This window comes from Hemiscyllium ocellatum, chromosome 45, assembly GCF_020745735.1.
Source record: "Hemiscyllium ocellatum isolate sHemOce1 chromosome 45, sHemOce1.pat.X.cur, whole genome shotgun sequence".
Lineage (NCBI taxonomy): Eukaryota > Metazoa > Chordata > Chondrichthyes > Orectolobiformes > Hemiscylliidae > Hemiscyllium > Hemiscyllium ocellatum.
This window is the reverse complement of record NC_083445.1, coordinates 17024520-17037863: the sequence shown is the minus strand read 5'-3', so window position 1 is coordinate 17037863 and position 13344 is coordinate 17024520. Positions and strand designations below refer to the sequence as shown.

At 43.7% G+C, this 13344-nt stretch overlaps 1 protein-coding gene across 1 annotated transcript in view; it reads right to left on the bottom strand.

The window, feature by feature from the left end:
- Positions 1-11213, bottom strand: part of LOC132835879 (adhesion G protein-coupled receptor E3-like) — a 66421-nt gene extending 55208 nt beyond the window's left edge. Inside the window, exons 1-2 of the mRNA XM_060854976.1 lie at positions 11158-11213; positions 7806-7874 (exon numbers count right to left, since the gene is read on the bottom strand). Of these exons, the coding sequence (XP_060710959.1) occupies positions 7806-7848 (43 nt within the window). The 5' untranslated portion in view covers positions 7849-7874; positions 11158-11213. The remainder of the gene's footprint in view (positions 1-7805; positions 7875-11157) is intronic.
- Between the last annotated feature and the right edge of the window lie 2131 nt (positions 11214-13344).

Below are 13344 nucleotides of genomic sequence, written 5' to 3'. Positions count from 1 at the left end.
GAGTCCAAAACTAGAGGGCATTTGTTTTAATGCAAAGGGTGGCGCATGTATGGAATGAGCTGCCAAAAGCAGTAGGGGAGGTGGTACAATTACAATATTTAAAAGGGTCTGAATAGGAGGAGTTTTGAGAGATATTCAGGCAAATGGGACTAGTTTAGTATAAGATATCTGGTCATCATGGATGAGTTGGACCAAAATTTCTATTTCTGTGCTGTATTACTTTGTGACTGAATTAATTCAGGGATATATAGTCATAGAGTCAGAGAGATATGCAGCACAGAAACAGAGCCTTGGGTCCAACCCGTCCAATCCGACCAGATATCCCAACCTAATCTAGTCCCACCTGCCAACACCCGGCCCATACCCCTCCAAACCCTTCCTTTCATGTATCCATCCAGATGCCTTTTAAATGTTGCAATTGTACTAGCCTCCACCACTTCCTCTGACAGCTCATTCCATACACATACCATCTTCTGTGTGAAGAAGTTGCCCCTTAGGTCTCTTTTATATCTTTCCCTTCTCACCCTAAACCTATGCTCTCTAGTTCTGGACTCCTCCACTCCAGGGAAAGGACTTTGTCTATTTATCCTATCCATGCCCCTCATGATGGAACTTTTGAACACTTCATGACCATTATCGAGCTTTAGATATAGATTAGGTTAGTCAAATTCAGTTCTAGCAACAGTTCAAGTGGAATTTGAATCCATTTTGATTCGTCCGAATCTCTGCACCACTAACACAGAAATATTAACACAATGTCACCATCTCCTCTCATTTAATGTTACAATGTGGTGATTTATAGAATCAACAATTTTTATCAAATTCCTGATTAAACTATGTCTCTGTTCTTTTCAGCATTTAGGAACAATGTGCAATCTTAAGTTTAATTTATGTTTTATATTGTGCATGTTAGGAAGAGGGATGAAAGGCTTTTTGCCCAAAATGTCGATTTTCCTGTTCCTCTGATGCTGCCTGACATGCTGTGAGCACCATTCTCATCTTGATTCAAGTTTCCAGCATCTGCAGTACCTACCTTCACCCAGGGGAAACATAGTTTATATTTCATGCTTTAACATTGGTCTTCTGAGCTTGATGCCAGGAGAGCTGGAGGTTATTCACATACAGGACATTGTTAATGCAACCCTGGATGTGAAAAGATGTGGCTTCAGTAGTTTTGAGCATTGAATAAAGATAGTAAATAAACTCTGCTGTTGTCTAGCGACAAGGATCTAGGAACATATAGGTAAATACAAAATGGAGTCAGTCTATCATAGACACATAGCAATAGGTGCAGGAGTAAGCCATTCAGCCCTTTGAGCCTACCCCACCATTCAATATGATCATGGTCGCCCATCCAACTCCCTTGTGCATTCTTCCTTCCATACACCCTTTGGTCCCGAAGAACTCCATCTAACTCCCTCTTGAAAACATTCAATATTTTGGCATCAATCACTTCTTGTGGCAGAGAGTTCCACAGGTTCACCACCCTCTAGGTAAAGACATTTCTCCTCATCTTCATTCCTAAATGACCAACCCTGTCTTCTGAGACTGTGACCTCCTGGTTCCAGACTCATCAGGAACACCCTTCCTTTGTTCACCCCTGTCTAGTTCTGTTAGAATGTTATAGGCCCCTTTGACATTCCCCCCACCCTTTTAAACCTCAATGAATAAAATCGCAATCGTTCAATCACTCTTCATACACATGTCCTGCCATTCCAGGAATCGGTCTGATAAACCTTTGTTGCCCTCCCTCCATAGCCAAATCATCCTTCCTCAGATAAGGAGTCCAAAACTACACACAATACTCCAGGTGTGGTCTCACCAAGGCCCTGGACAATTGCAGCAAGACATCCCGGCACAGTCAGTGTGTGGATATGCCAGAGACAGGAGATTGCGATGTTAAACTCTCCCGTAAGGAATCCTATAAAACTACTGGAGTCTGAGTTCAGGGAATCGATTGTGTGCTCTGGAGTTATTTAGTTTCCAGTTACTTTCATTGTCTCAAGGAGAGGTGCAAGCTGATGGAAGGCATGAGGTAAATGCATAGAAACTCACCAGAAAGAAACCAATTGCATGTATGAGCAAGAGCTGGTGTAAAGATCATGATGAATGCTTGTTAGGGTTGAGGAATTTGTATTGATATTGCTGGGAACAGAGACAGTAAAAATTGTATCCTTTTCTGGGTATCTGAAATGAGAATTTTCCAATCCTTTTTTATCTTTGTCAAATATTTAAAGTACTTGTTTTCTTGTTTGATAAATAGTTGCTGCTTGTTATTAAAAGTACACCAGCAGACTCTGGTGATTGTGCTCAGTATTTTACAGTTTTTCTAAAAAGAAGCTCTGTCAGGGTCTACCAGCTGTCATTCTGGGATCTGTCCTGTCAAGATTTAGCATGAATTTCGATCATGACACTGGAGATAATGATCATTTTGCAATGTCTTCAAAGGTTGTGCTGCTTCCCCTGTACGTGACAACCAGAAATGAGTCAGGCAGTAAGATTTCCTCCCAGCACAATTGTGCAACACCTGACAGGGTTATGATCAGCAAGAAGGAACCTCTCTTACAGGTTCTGTTCAAAGGAAGTGTTTGGTGGATCTGATTATGAAGATCGCACAATTGTTGCAATGCATTTCTGTAAATACACCCAAGGCTTAGAATCATAGAATCTCTACAGTGTGGAAACAGACTACTCAGCCAGTCAGGTCCACACTGACCCTCTGAAAAGCATCCCAGCAAGAGCCCGCAACCCCACATTTCCTATAGCCTACATATCCTTGGGCACTGTAGGGCAATTAAACATGGCCAATTTACCTAATCTGCATGTCCGCAGACTTGGGAAAGAACTGGAGCACCCAAAGGAAACCCGCACAGACACAGGGAGAATGTGCAAACTCCACACAGACAGTCACGCGAGGCTGGAATTTGAACACAGGTTTCTGTGGGGATTCTATGATTCTTAATCCACTGATAATATCACTAGGCCGTTATCTCCCCTTATCATCCTTTCTATGCTGATCTGAGGGCTGTCAGGAGCAGGTGGTGGAGGATGGAGCACAAATAATTACCACAGACAAACCTGACTTAGTGTTGGTTAGTTAGGTGATAGTTCAGTCTCAATAACTACGAGTTATATTTACTGTTAGATATGATAATAGGAGTTAGAGAAATCTCATGTGTCTCCAATAGGAGACTGTACTAGAGTCCTCTGGCTATGGTATGGTCCCTACTATGAAATCTGAGGGTTAGCCATTGAATATTAACCCAATGTATCGGTTTCATGCTAAGGCTGCAGTGTATGGCTTCTGTTTGAGGACACTTAGTTCACCATTAGAATCCTAGGCAGCTCCACGTTTTTAAGAGTGGGAAAGTGAAATCACAGCTGAAGCAGTCTACTCAACATCTGTACTGCTTCTCTGCTAGAGGCTCACAGTCACTCCCTACCCCCTCTGTTCCCCTTTAACTGATGCAAGGGGACAACAAACAGCTAGTACCTATGTTGAAAATAGGCAGAAAATGCAAGAGCAAGAGCTTGAACTTGTATAGTGCCTTTCATGACTTCAAAGAATCCCGAAATGTTTTGCAGCCAAGGGTGTGCTTTTGAAGTGAGAGAGAAAGCGAAAGAGTGTGTGAGAGAGAGAGAGAGAGAGAGAGAGAGAGACAGAGAGAGAGAGAATATAATGCACAGCAAAGTTCCTCAGTCGTCCACAACTGGACCTGGAGTTGCTGGTTGAGGGTGAACAGATTTGCCATGGAAAATTCATGGTAAATACCAGAGAGAATTATACCCTGCACGGAGCGGCGCATGAACCTCAACAGAAAGTCAGGAGGCAGTCACCTTTGAACTCATCCTTACACTGAGGTCCCATTCACCAATCACCCTTGTGTTCACTGACCTTTGGTCCCCCGCTGAAATAACACCTCAGTTTAAAACTGTCAAATAAAAGCAGCAAATGCGTTATGTATCGTCAAGCAATGCCTGTGGAGGGAGGGAGGAACAGCTAAGGTTTCAGGTGGACAACCTCTCAGGGGAAATGAAAAGCTTTAAGTATAAATTTTACCAGGGAAAGGGGTGGGGAGGGATTTGAATGAAAAAGTGGGACAGTGATGGAGAGGAGGAAAGACAGACCCAAATGATAAAAAGACGGTGGTCATGCGGTTTGGTTGACACAGAGGACATACAAGTGGGAAAAGTAGAGTACACGACAATTCTCTGAAAACTGGCGACAGTGAAATTTCTAAACTGGATATCGTGCCTGGAAATTGCAAGTTCAGTTTGAACTTCACTGGGACAGTGGGTAAGAGGCTGAGGGACAGAGAGGTGACCAGAAACTCAGGGTCATACTAATGTTTGTACCTGGCTGAAACCATTCGCAAATTGAACAACTTCTCCTCTGACGTCACTCACTTCCTCCACGTAATTAAAAATCACACAACACCAGATTATAGTCCAACAGATTTATTTGGAAGCACTAGCTTTCGGAGCGCTGCTCCTTTGTCATCCTTCAGCTGATGAAGAACTACCTGATCAAGGAGCAGTGCTTCAAAAGCCAGTTTTTCCAAATAAACTTGTTGGACTATAACCTGATGTTGTGCAAACTTTAACTTTGTCCACATCATTCCTCCATGTAAAAGGTGTTACTTTAGGAACGTGTATTCTACTATGCCGGCCTTCTTGCAGGGTCTGCAGTCCATTCTTTGTCAGGCTTAAGGTGTCCTCCCTCACCAATTCCAGTTGACACTTTTAAAAGCCCTCACTTCCAACTGGAAAATTTCACCAACATTACTTCAAATTGCAACGATTCCCCTCTCTTTTGCACGATCCATCTCTAATTCTTCCCTCTATTTCCTTCACTTCTTTGACACCATTTTTGTGTTTGGGCGCTCAAGGATGATCAGTATTGACTTACTGATTCACAAGGGAAGCTTGGTGGCACTTCCTCACACCCTCTGGCTTCCTATAAGGTCTGTTTCTCTGTCGCCATCATATCTGATTTGACGATCCCAATGTCTACATTGCTGCTTTGAAAAACTCTCCACATCCCCTGACCGAAGACCTCCGTCTGACTCAGCCCCCGATTGTTGCCATTCCAACTCCCGCACTGCTGTTCCCACCTACTTTCCCAAAAGGCACAAGGGTAACCTTGGTCCCCACTTTTGACTCCACTAGCCTCTTTATGAAATGAATCATCCTCTGTTATCTGAGTGGGGCCAGCACCAAATGTATCTGCTCTTCCGTTCCTCCTTTCAGTGTCCCAACACCATTCCCATACATCCTTCTCAGGCCTGTGTAGACAGGCTACTGAAGAAGCCATTGGGTACGCTTGCCTTTATTGGTCAGTGCATTGAGTGTAGGAGTTGGGCGATCATGTTGCGGCTGTACAGGACAATGGTTAGCCATTTTTGGAATACTGCATTCAATTCAGGCTGCCCTGCTATGAGAAAGATGTCGTGAAATTTGAAAGGGTTCAGGAAAGCTTCACCAGGATGTTGCCAGGAATGAAGGATTTGAACAATAGGTAGAGGCTGGATTGAATTAGAATTCCCACAGTGTGGAAACAGGCCCTTCAGCCCAACAAGTCCACACCAACCCTCCGAAGAGTAACCCATCCAGACCCATTTCCCTACCCTATATTTGCCCTTGACTAATGTGCCTAACCTACACATACCTTTGGACAATTTAGCATGGCCAATTGACCTAACCTGCACATCTTCGGACTGTGGGAGGAAGCTGGACCACCCGGAGTAAACCTGCACAGACCGGGGGAGAGTGTGCAAACTCCACACAGTCACTTGAGGCTGGAATCAAACCCGGGTTCCTGGTGCTGTTAGGCAGCAGTGTTAATCATTGAGCAACTGTGCCACCCAAGGCTGGGGCTTTTTTTCACTGGAGCATATGAGGCTGAGGGGTGACCTTATAGAGGGTTGTAAAATCATGAGGGGCATGGATAGTGTAAATAGGCAAGGTCTTTATCCCAGGATAGGAGAGTCCAAAGCTAGAGGGCATAGGTTTAGGGTGACCACCACTTCCTCTGGAAGTTCATTCAACACATGAACTCTTCCCCGTGCAAAACAATTGTCCACCAAGGCTTTTTCGAATCTTTTTCTTCTCACCTTAAAAATATGCCCCTGTTTTTAAATCCCCCACCCGAGGGAAAAGACACCTGCCATTCATCTTATCCATGCCTCTCATGATTTTACAAAGGTCCCCCCCCTTCGACTTTTACATTCTAAAGAAATGTGTCTTAGCTTGTCCAACCTCTCACTATAGCACAGACCATTGAGTCTTTTCCCAGGGCTGGGGAGTCAAGGACAAGATGACATCAGTTTAAGATTAGAGGGAAACGAATAAAAAAGAACCCGAGGGGCAACCTTTTTTACACAGAGGGTGGAATGCGTACAGAACGAGCCGCCAGCAGAATCGGTTGAGGGGAGTGTATTACCAACATTTAAAAGGCATTCGAACAAATACATGGATAGGAAATGTTTAGAAAAACATGGGCCAAGTGCAGGGAAATGGGATAGTGTGGTTGGACGTTTTTTGTTCGGCATGGACCAGTTCGGGCCAACGGGCCTGTTTCTGTGCTGTAGAACTCGATGACTCTGGGACTCTATGACGTTGGGACTTATTACTAACTCACAGAATTGCTGGAAAAACTCAGCAGGTCTGTGGAGAAAACAGAAGGGTCACTGGCCATGAACCATTAACTCTATTTATCTCTCCATAGATGCTGCCAGATTTGCTGAGTTTTCCCTGCGATTTCTGTTTTTGTTTCTTAATTCCAGCATCCACATTTCTTTTTGTGTTTGCTAACTCACAAGGTCATATATACACCCTGTGGATGTTCTTATGGCTTAATGTCTCAAACATCTCGGATGACTGTCTCCAAGTAGAATACATACAATGGCTGATCTTTCCGTGTAGTAAAGACTCTAAAATTGTCTATGATTCTGAACAACAGATCAATATTAGTTGAAGTGTTTACATAGGGGCCAATACTGTCCCCACTGTGCTCTGGCTGATTATCAGGTTGCAATTTGAACGGATTGACAGATGACAGTGAATGAGCTAATTATTTGAATGGGGTCCTCAGAATCAGAGTCAGTGACCACGTGGCATGGTGGCTCAGTGGTTAGCAATGTTGCCTCACAGCACCCGGCTTCCGGGTTCGATTCCAGCCTCAGGTGACTGTCTGTGTGGAGTTTGCACATCCCCCCCTTTGGGTAGGCAGGTTTCCCCCGCAGTCCAAAGATGTGCAGGTTAGACGGATTGGCCATGCTAAATTGCCCCATTGTGTCCAGGAATGCACAGGCTTAGTGAGTTAGACATGGGAAATGCAGGGCTATGTTTAGAGAGGTGGGTCTGGGTGGGATGCTTTTGAAGGGTTGGTATGGGCTGAATGGCCTGTTTCCACACTATAGGGATTCTATGCTGCAGTGGTATCAAGAAGATATGCCCCTGTTATGAGGGATTGCAAGGAATGTTAAACTTGTCAGCTTGCCTGTATCACAGAATTGAGGAAAAGGAATAAATCAATTCAAATCTGTGATGATTTCTGAACCTTCGCTCCACATCTCTATTGGCCTGAACCCCAGGTATTGCAGCAGTTCAAGAAGGCAGCTTTCATCATCTCCTGAAGGGCAATAAATACTGGACTTGTCAGTGTTACTACCATGAAGGGGAAACAAGAAACAACCATTTTCCTGTGTAGGGAATATACTGAAGGCATTATGTAACATTGTAAAATAGACATCCATCATTTTGCAGGTAATCTCAGATAATGGAAGTAATTGGACCAAACATACCATGAGATGCAAAACAGTACCAGCTCTTCATCTTCCTTGTCATCCTCGCACTGAAGCACCCTCACAGATCTGCAGATATTTGAGAACAATCATCACAACACTCACATTTCACAAGTGCAATTGCAGCAACATCGAGGTGTATTGATAATATTAATTCAATTGCAGTTGGTTGTTTCTGTCTTACCCCAGAATCAGAGGATTGTAAGTTCAAATTCCTCTCAATTATGTCACTCCAGCACAGCACAGAGGGAGTGGTACTGTTGGAATTGTCTCTTGGATGTGATGTCACATTAATTAATTGATCGACCATCTCAGCTCAGCATGGAGTAGGCTCTACCCACTGTCCCAGTTCGGGGTAGAGTGAGCATCTTCTCACCCATCATGGCTCAGTATCAGCCCAGCATGGCATAGGCTCTACCCACTGTCTTGGCTCAGTATAGAGTGTTCCTAGTGCAACATTTGGTTCCCCTGGACAATAGTTGACCCTCAAGCAATGCCAACAACTGATGATTGTCACAAGACAGGATCTGAGTAAATCATTCGGCCCATCGAGTCCACTCCGCCATTCAATCATGGCTGATGGGCATTTCAACTCCACTTACCAGCATTCTCCAGTAGCCCTTAATTCCTTGTGACATCAAGAATTTATCAATCTCTGCCTTGAAGACATTTAGCATCCCGGACTCCACTGCACTCTGTGGCAATGAATTCTACAGGCCCACCACTCTCTGGCTGAAGAAATGTCTCCACATTTCTGTTCTGAATTGACCCTCTCTAATTCTAAGGCTGTGTCCACGGGTCCTAGTCTCCTCCCCTAACAGAAACAATTTCCTAGCGTCCACCCTTTCCAAGCCATGTATTACCTTGTAAGTTTCTATTAAATCTCCCCTTAATCTTCTAAACTCCAATGAATACAATCCCAGGATCCTCAGCCATTCCTCGTATGTTAGACCTACCATTCCAGGGATCATCCGTGTGAATCTCCGCTGGACATGCTCCAGTGCCAGTATGTCCTTCCTGAGGTGTGGGGACTGTTAGGACGGACCAAAACTGGACACAGTGCTCCAAATGGGGCCTAACCAGAGCTTGATAAAGTCTCAGTAGCACAACGGTGCTTTTATATTCCAACCCTCTTGAGATAAATGACAACATTACATTTGCTTTCTTAATCACGGACTCAACCTGCATGTTTACCTTTAGAGAATCCTCGACTACCACTCTCAGATCCCTTTCTACTTTGATTTTACGAATTTTCTTACCATTTAGAAAGTAGTCTATGCTTTTATTCTTTTTTCCAAAGTGCAAGACCTCGCATTTGCTCACATTGAATTCCATCAGCCATTTCCTGGACCACTCTCCCAAACTGTCTAGATTCTTCAGCAGCCTCCCCACTTCCTCAGTACTACCTGCCTGTCCATCTAAATTCGTATCATCAGCAAACTTCGCTAGAATGCCCCCAGTCCCTTCATCCAGATCATTAATATATAATGTGAACAGCTTGCAGCCCCAACACTGAACCCTGCGGGACACTGCTTGTCACCGGCTGCCATTCTGAAAAAGAACCTTTTATCCCAACTCTCTGCCTTTTGTCAGACAGCCAATCCTCAATCCATACCAGTAGCTCACCTCGAACACCATGGGCCCTCACCTTGCTCAGCAGCCTCCCGTGTGGCACCTTATCAAAGGCCTTTTGGAAGTCCAGATAGACCACATCCACTGGGTTTCCCTGGTCTAACCTACTTGTCATCTCTTCAAAGAATTCCAACAGGTTTGTCAGACACGACCTCCCCTTACTAAATCCATGTTGACTTGTTCTAATCAGACTCTGCTCTTCCAAGAATTTAGAAACCTCATCCTTAATGATGGATTCTAGAATTTTACCAACAACCGAGGTTAGGCTAATTGGCCTATAATTTTCCATCTTTTGTCCTGTTCCTTTCTTGAACAAAGGGGTTACAACAGCGATCTTCCAATCATCCGGGATTTTCCCTGACTCCAGTGACGTTTGAAAGATCTCAACCAATGCCTCCACTTTTTCCTCAGCCACCTCTCTCAGAACTCTCGGATGTATCCCATCGGGGCCAAGAGATTTATCAATTTTAAGACCTTTTAGCTTTTCTAACACTTTCTCTTTTGTAATGGCAACCATACTCAACTCAGCCCCCGACTTCCTTTAATGCAATAACCACCATTTAAAATTAATATCTCAAAACCTGCTATTCACATTACCATGTGAGCAAATACATATGTGCACACATTGTAAGCCAACATGTTATTTATTCTGTACCATGGCAACCAGTTTGAATCTTGTAAACAGGCTTTTATTTAGAATCTCTGCAGTGTGAAAGCAGGCCATTCAGCCTATAGTGACCCTCCAAACAGCACCCACCAAGCCCCTGCTCCCTCACCCTCTAACCCTGCATACCCCAGGGCTAATTCACCTAGCCTGTGTATCACTGGACATGATGGGCAATTTAAGCACAGCCAGTAGCACCTAAACTGCACATCTCTGAGCTGTGTGAGAAAACCAGAGCACACCCACACTAACATCGAGAGAACAGATAACTCCACACGGACAGTCACCTAAGGCTGGAATCAAACCCAGGTTACTGGCATTGAAAGGCAGCATTGCTAACCACTGATCCACTACGCAACCACATTTCTTTGCTGTTCAGGCACTGATTAAGGTATTAGTTTCCCGACTGAGAAACCGTATCAGGGAAGGGAAACTACACAGATCTGCAAAGTAATTTCAGAGCCACTGCATTGGAGTGACTGCACCCCCACTGCTTCTATGAGTTGAATAATCAGTGGGGGTCAGAGAGAACACCCCCCAGATATCTGCTTGTGCTTCTTTCAGGAGAACCTTGAGAGGAATCCCAGAGGTTGATAGCATGATGAGGACAGTGATGGAATTTTTTAAAAAATTGATTAAATGGACTATAAATCTCATTGAAACATGTTGGATTGTTAAGGGGATTGAGGGGGTCAATGCTGGGAGAATATTTCTCTCATGGGAGTGTCTAGGGTCAGAGGGTACACTCTCAGAATTAAGTAGCTCTAATTAAAGGCTGGGATGAGGAGGAATTTCTTCTCTCAGTGGGTTGTGAGTCTTTGGAAATCCTGCAGGGGTAGGAGGATTTATCTTTTACATTCCAAAAAGCACAGACCTGTCCGCTTCATAAGGGTAATTTTAATATTCAGTGAAGTTAGCAGTTCACTTATTTTAGGACAGTTAATCTACACAAAGTATTCTTCCTCAATTTGTGGGACTACAAACTGAATATGTATCATGACCCCAGTTCTCTGATCTGTAGGAGGAAGGAATCAAATGATCAGCAACCAAACTTACAGTTTTGTAGAAAATGTGAATTTTCGGAGTGGCTAGTGTAATCAGTTGATTTCGCAGTCTCCCAAAATCTCCTGGGAAGAGATCCCCTCCTCAGTGCAACTTGTGACAGTGGAGATGTGAGGATATCTGCAAATTAATTCCGTGTATTACATTCTACGCAATAAGAATATCAGTCTGAGAATCACATGATAGGTGTTTGTGAAGTGATCATAATCTGTCCAACTCAGATAAGAATAAACATCAGCTGTGATGCAAGATTACTTGTGAGTTGTTATAGTATTTGTTATGCAAAGGGAAATGAAAATGCTTTTTTTGTCCAGTTTTAACAAAGTCCAATGAAGATAATTGTCAGCAGATATTACGTATATGGGATGCAGAGTTCCCATAATCAAATGCATCCAGCTTCTGTTGCAGAGTCATACAGAGATCTACAGCACAGAAAAATGCCTTTCAGCCCATCAAGTCTGTTCCAGTCAAAAATAGCAACCTAACTTTCTCATCCCATTTCCCAGCACTTGGCTCACAGCCTTAGCATCAAAAGTGCACATCTAAATCCTTCTTCAATGCGATGGGGGTCTCTGTCTCTCCCACCCTGACAGGCAGTGAGTTCCAGATTCCCACCGCCCTCTGGGTGAAAAACATTCCTCACATCCCCTCTGTGGTCCTGCCCAATCCCTTAAACCTATACCCCCCTGGTCATTGATCCTTCCAACAATGGGATACATTTCTTCCTATCTGCTCTAAAAAAAAAACCCTCATAATCTCATACATCTCTGTCATGTCCCCTCTCAATCTCCTCTGCTCCATGGAAAACAACACCAGTCTGTCCAATCTCTCTTCATCACTGAAATTCTCCAGCTCAGGCAACATCCTGTTCTAACATCATACTGACCTTTCCATTCTGTAACACTCCAGTCAGAATGCTTCTTACAATGTTTTAAAATTGCGTTTTGTTTTAATGGACACTGATGAACAATTTCAGATATTGCTACCAAGTAGCTTCAGCTGACGTTCACAAATTCAATGCAGACTGTCAATGATTTCTTCAAACTAACTTAGACCAGACTTGTGGGTCACTTTTAAATAACAGCAGCAGAGTTGCTCTTGGCAGCACAGTGGGTCAGTGATTCACACTCCTGCCTCACAACACAAGGGGGCTGGGTTCGATTCCAGTCTCGGGTGACTGCCTGTGTGGAGTTTGCGCGTTCTCCCAGTGTCTGTGTGGGTTTCCCTCGGGTGCTCTGGTTTCCTTCCACAATCCAAAGACGTGCAGGTTAGATGAATTGGCGATGCTAAGGTGTCCATAGTGTTCAGGGATATGTAGGCTAGGTGCATTAGTCAGGGGATATGTCAAGTGATACGGTAGGGGCATATTTTTGGGTGGGATACTCTTCGTCGGGTCGGTGTGGACTTGTTGGATCAAATTATCTGTTTCCACATCGTAGGGATTCTATGAAACACTGCGGATGCTGGAGATTTGAAACAAAAATAGAAAATGCAGAGAGAAACTGAAATCGCCGTTCAGCCTTCTCTCTAAGGGGAACAATCTGAAATTCTTCAGTCTATTCTCATCACCGAAGTTCCTCATCCTTGGAACCAACCACTTCTGCATTCTCACATCTGTTCACATCACTCCTACAAAGTAGCTCCCAGTACTGTGCACAGCTTGGGCTGACAAATGTCTAATACAAGATCAGCATCACTTCCTTGCTCTTGTATCTATGACCCTATTAATAAAACTGAGAACAACTTATGTAACATGACATTGCAGTATAAATGTACTTGCCTCATCTTCAGTCTCTCTCTCACTTTGTATAATTTAATCAGTTATGTTTGGGTAATATACAGTAACATTAGTAAGGAAAGAAACCAGACTAGGTTTCTGTGTGTGATTGCAGATCCATGCAAATAATTAATCTTGTAAATATACTTCAATTATCCGATCCAAGAAGAACCTATTTCTGGTAAATGTTACTCGGGTGACCATGTAGGAAACCTGAATACCATCAGCTGGAAATCCTTCCCCAGAAATTGCAAGAAATTGTCACTATCACAGAGTGAGCTGGCTAAGGCTCAGGTCATTTACATGTGACAATGAGGTGGCTCATCTCCAACCCAGAATTGCAAAGGTACAGGCACTCGTACAGTTTCTCAGCCTCAACGCAAAATGTAAAATGATGAGATTCT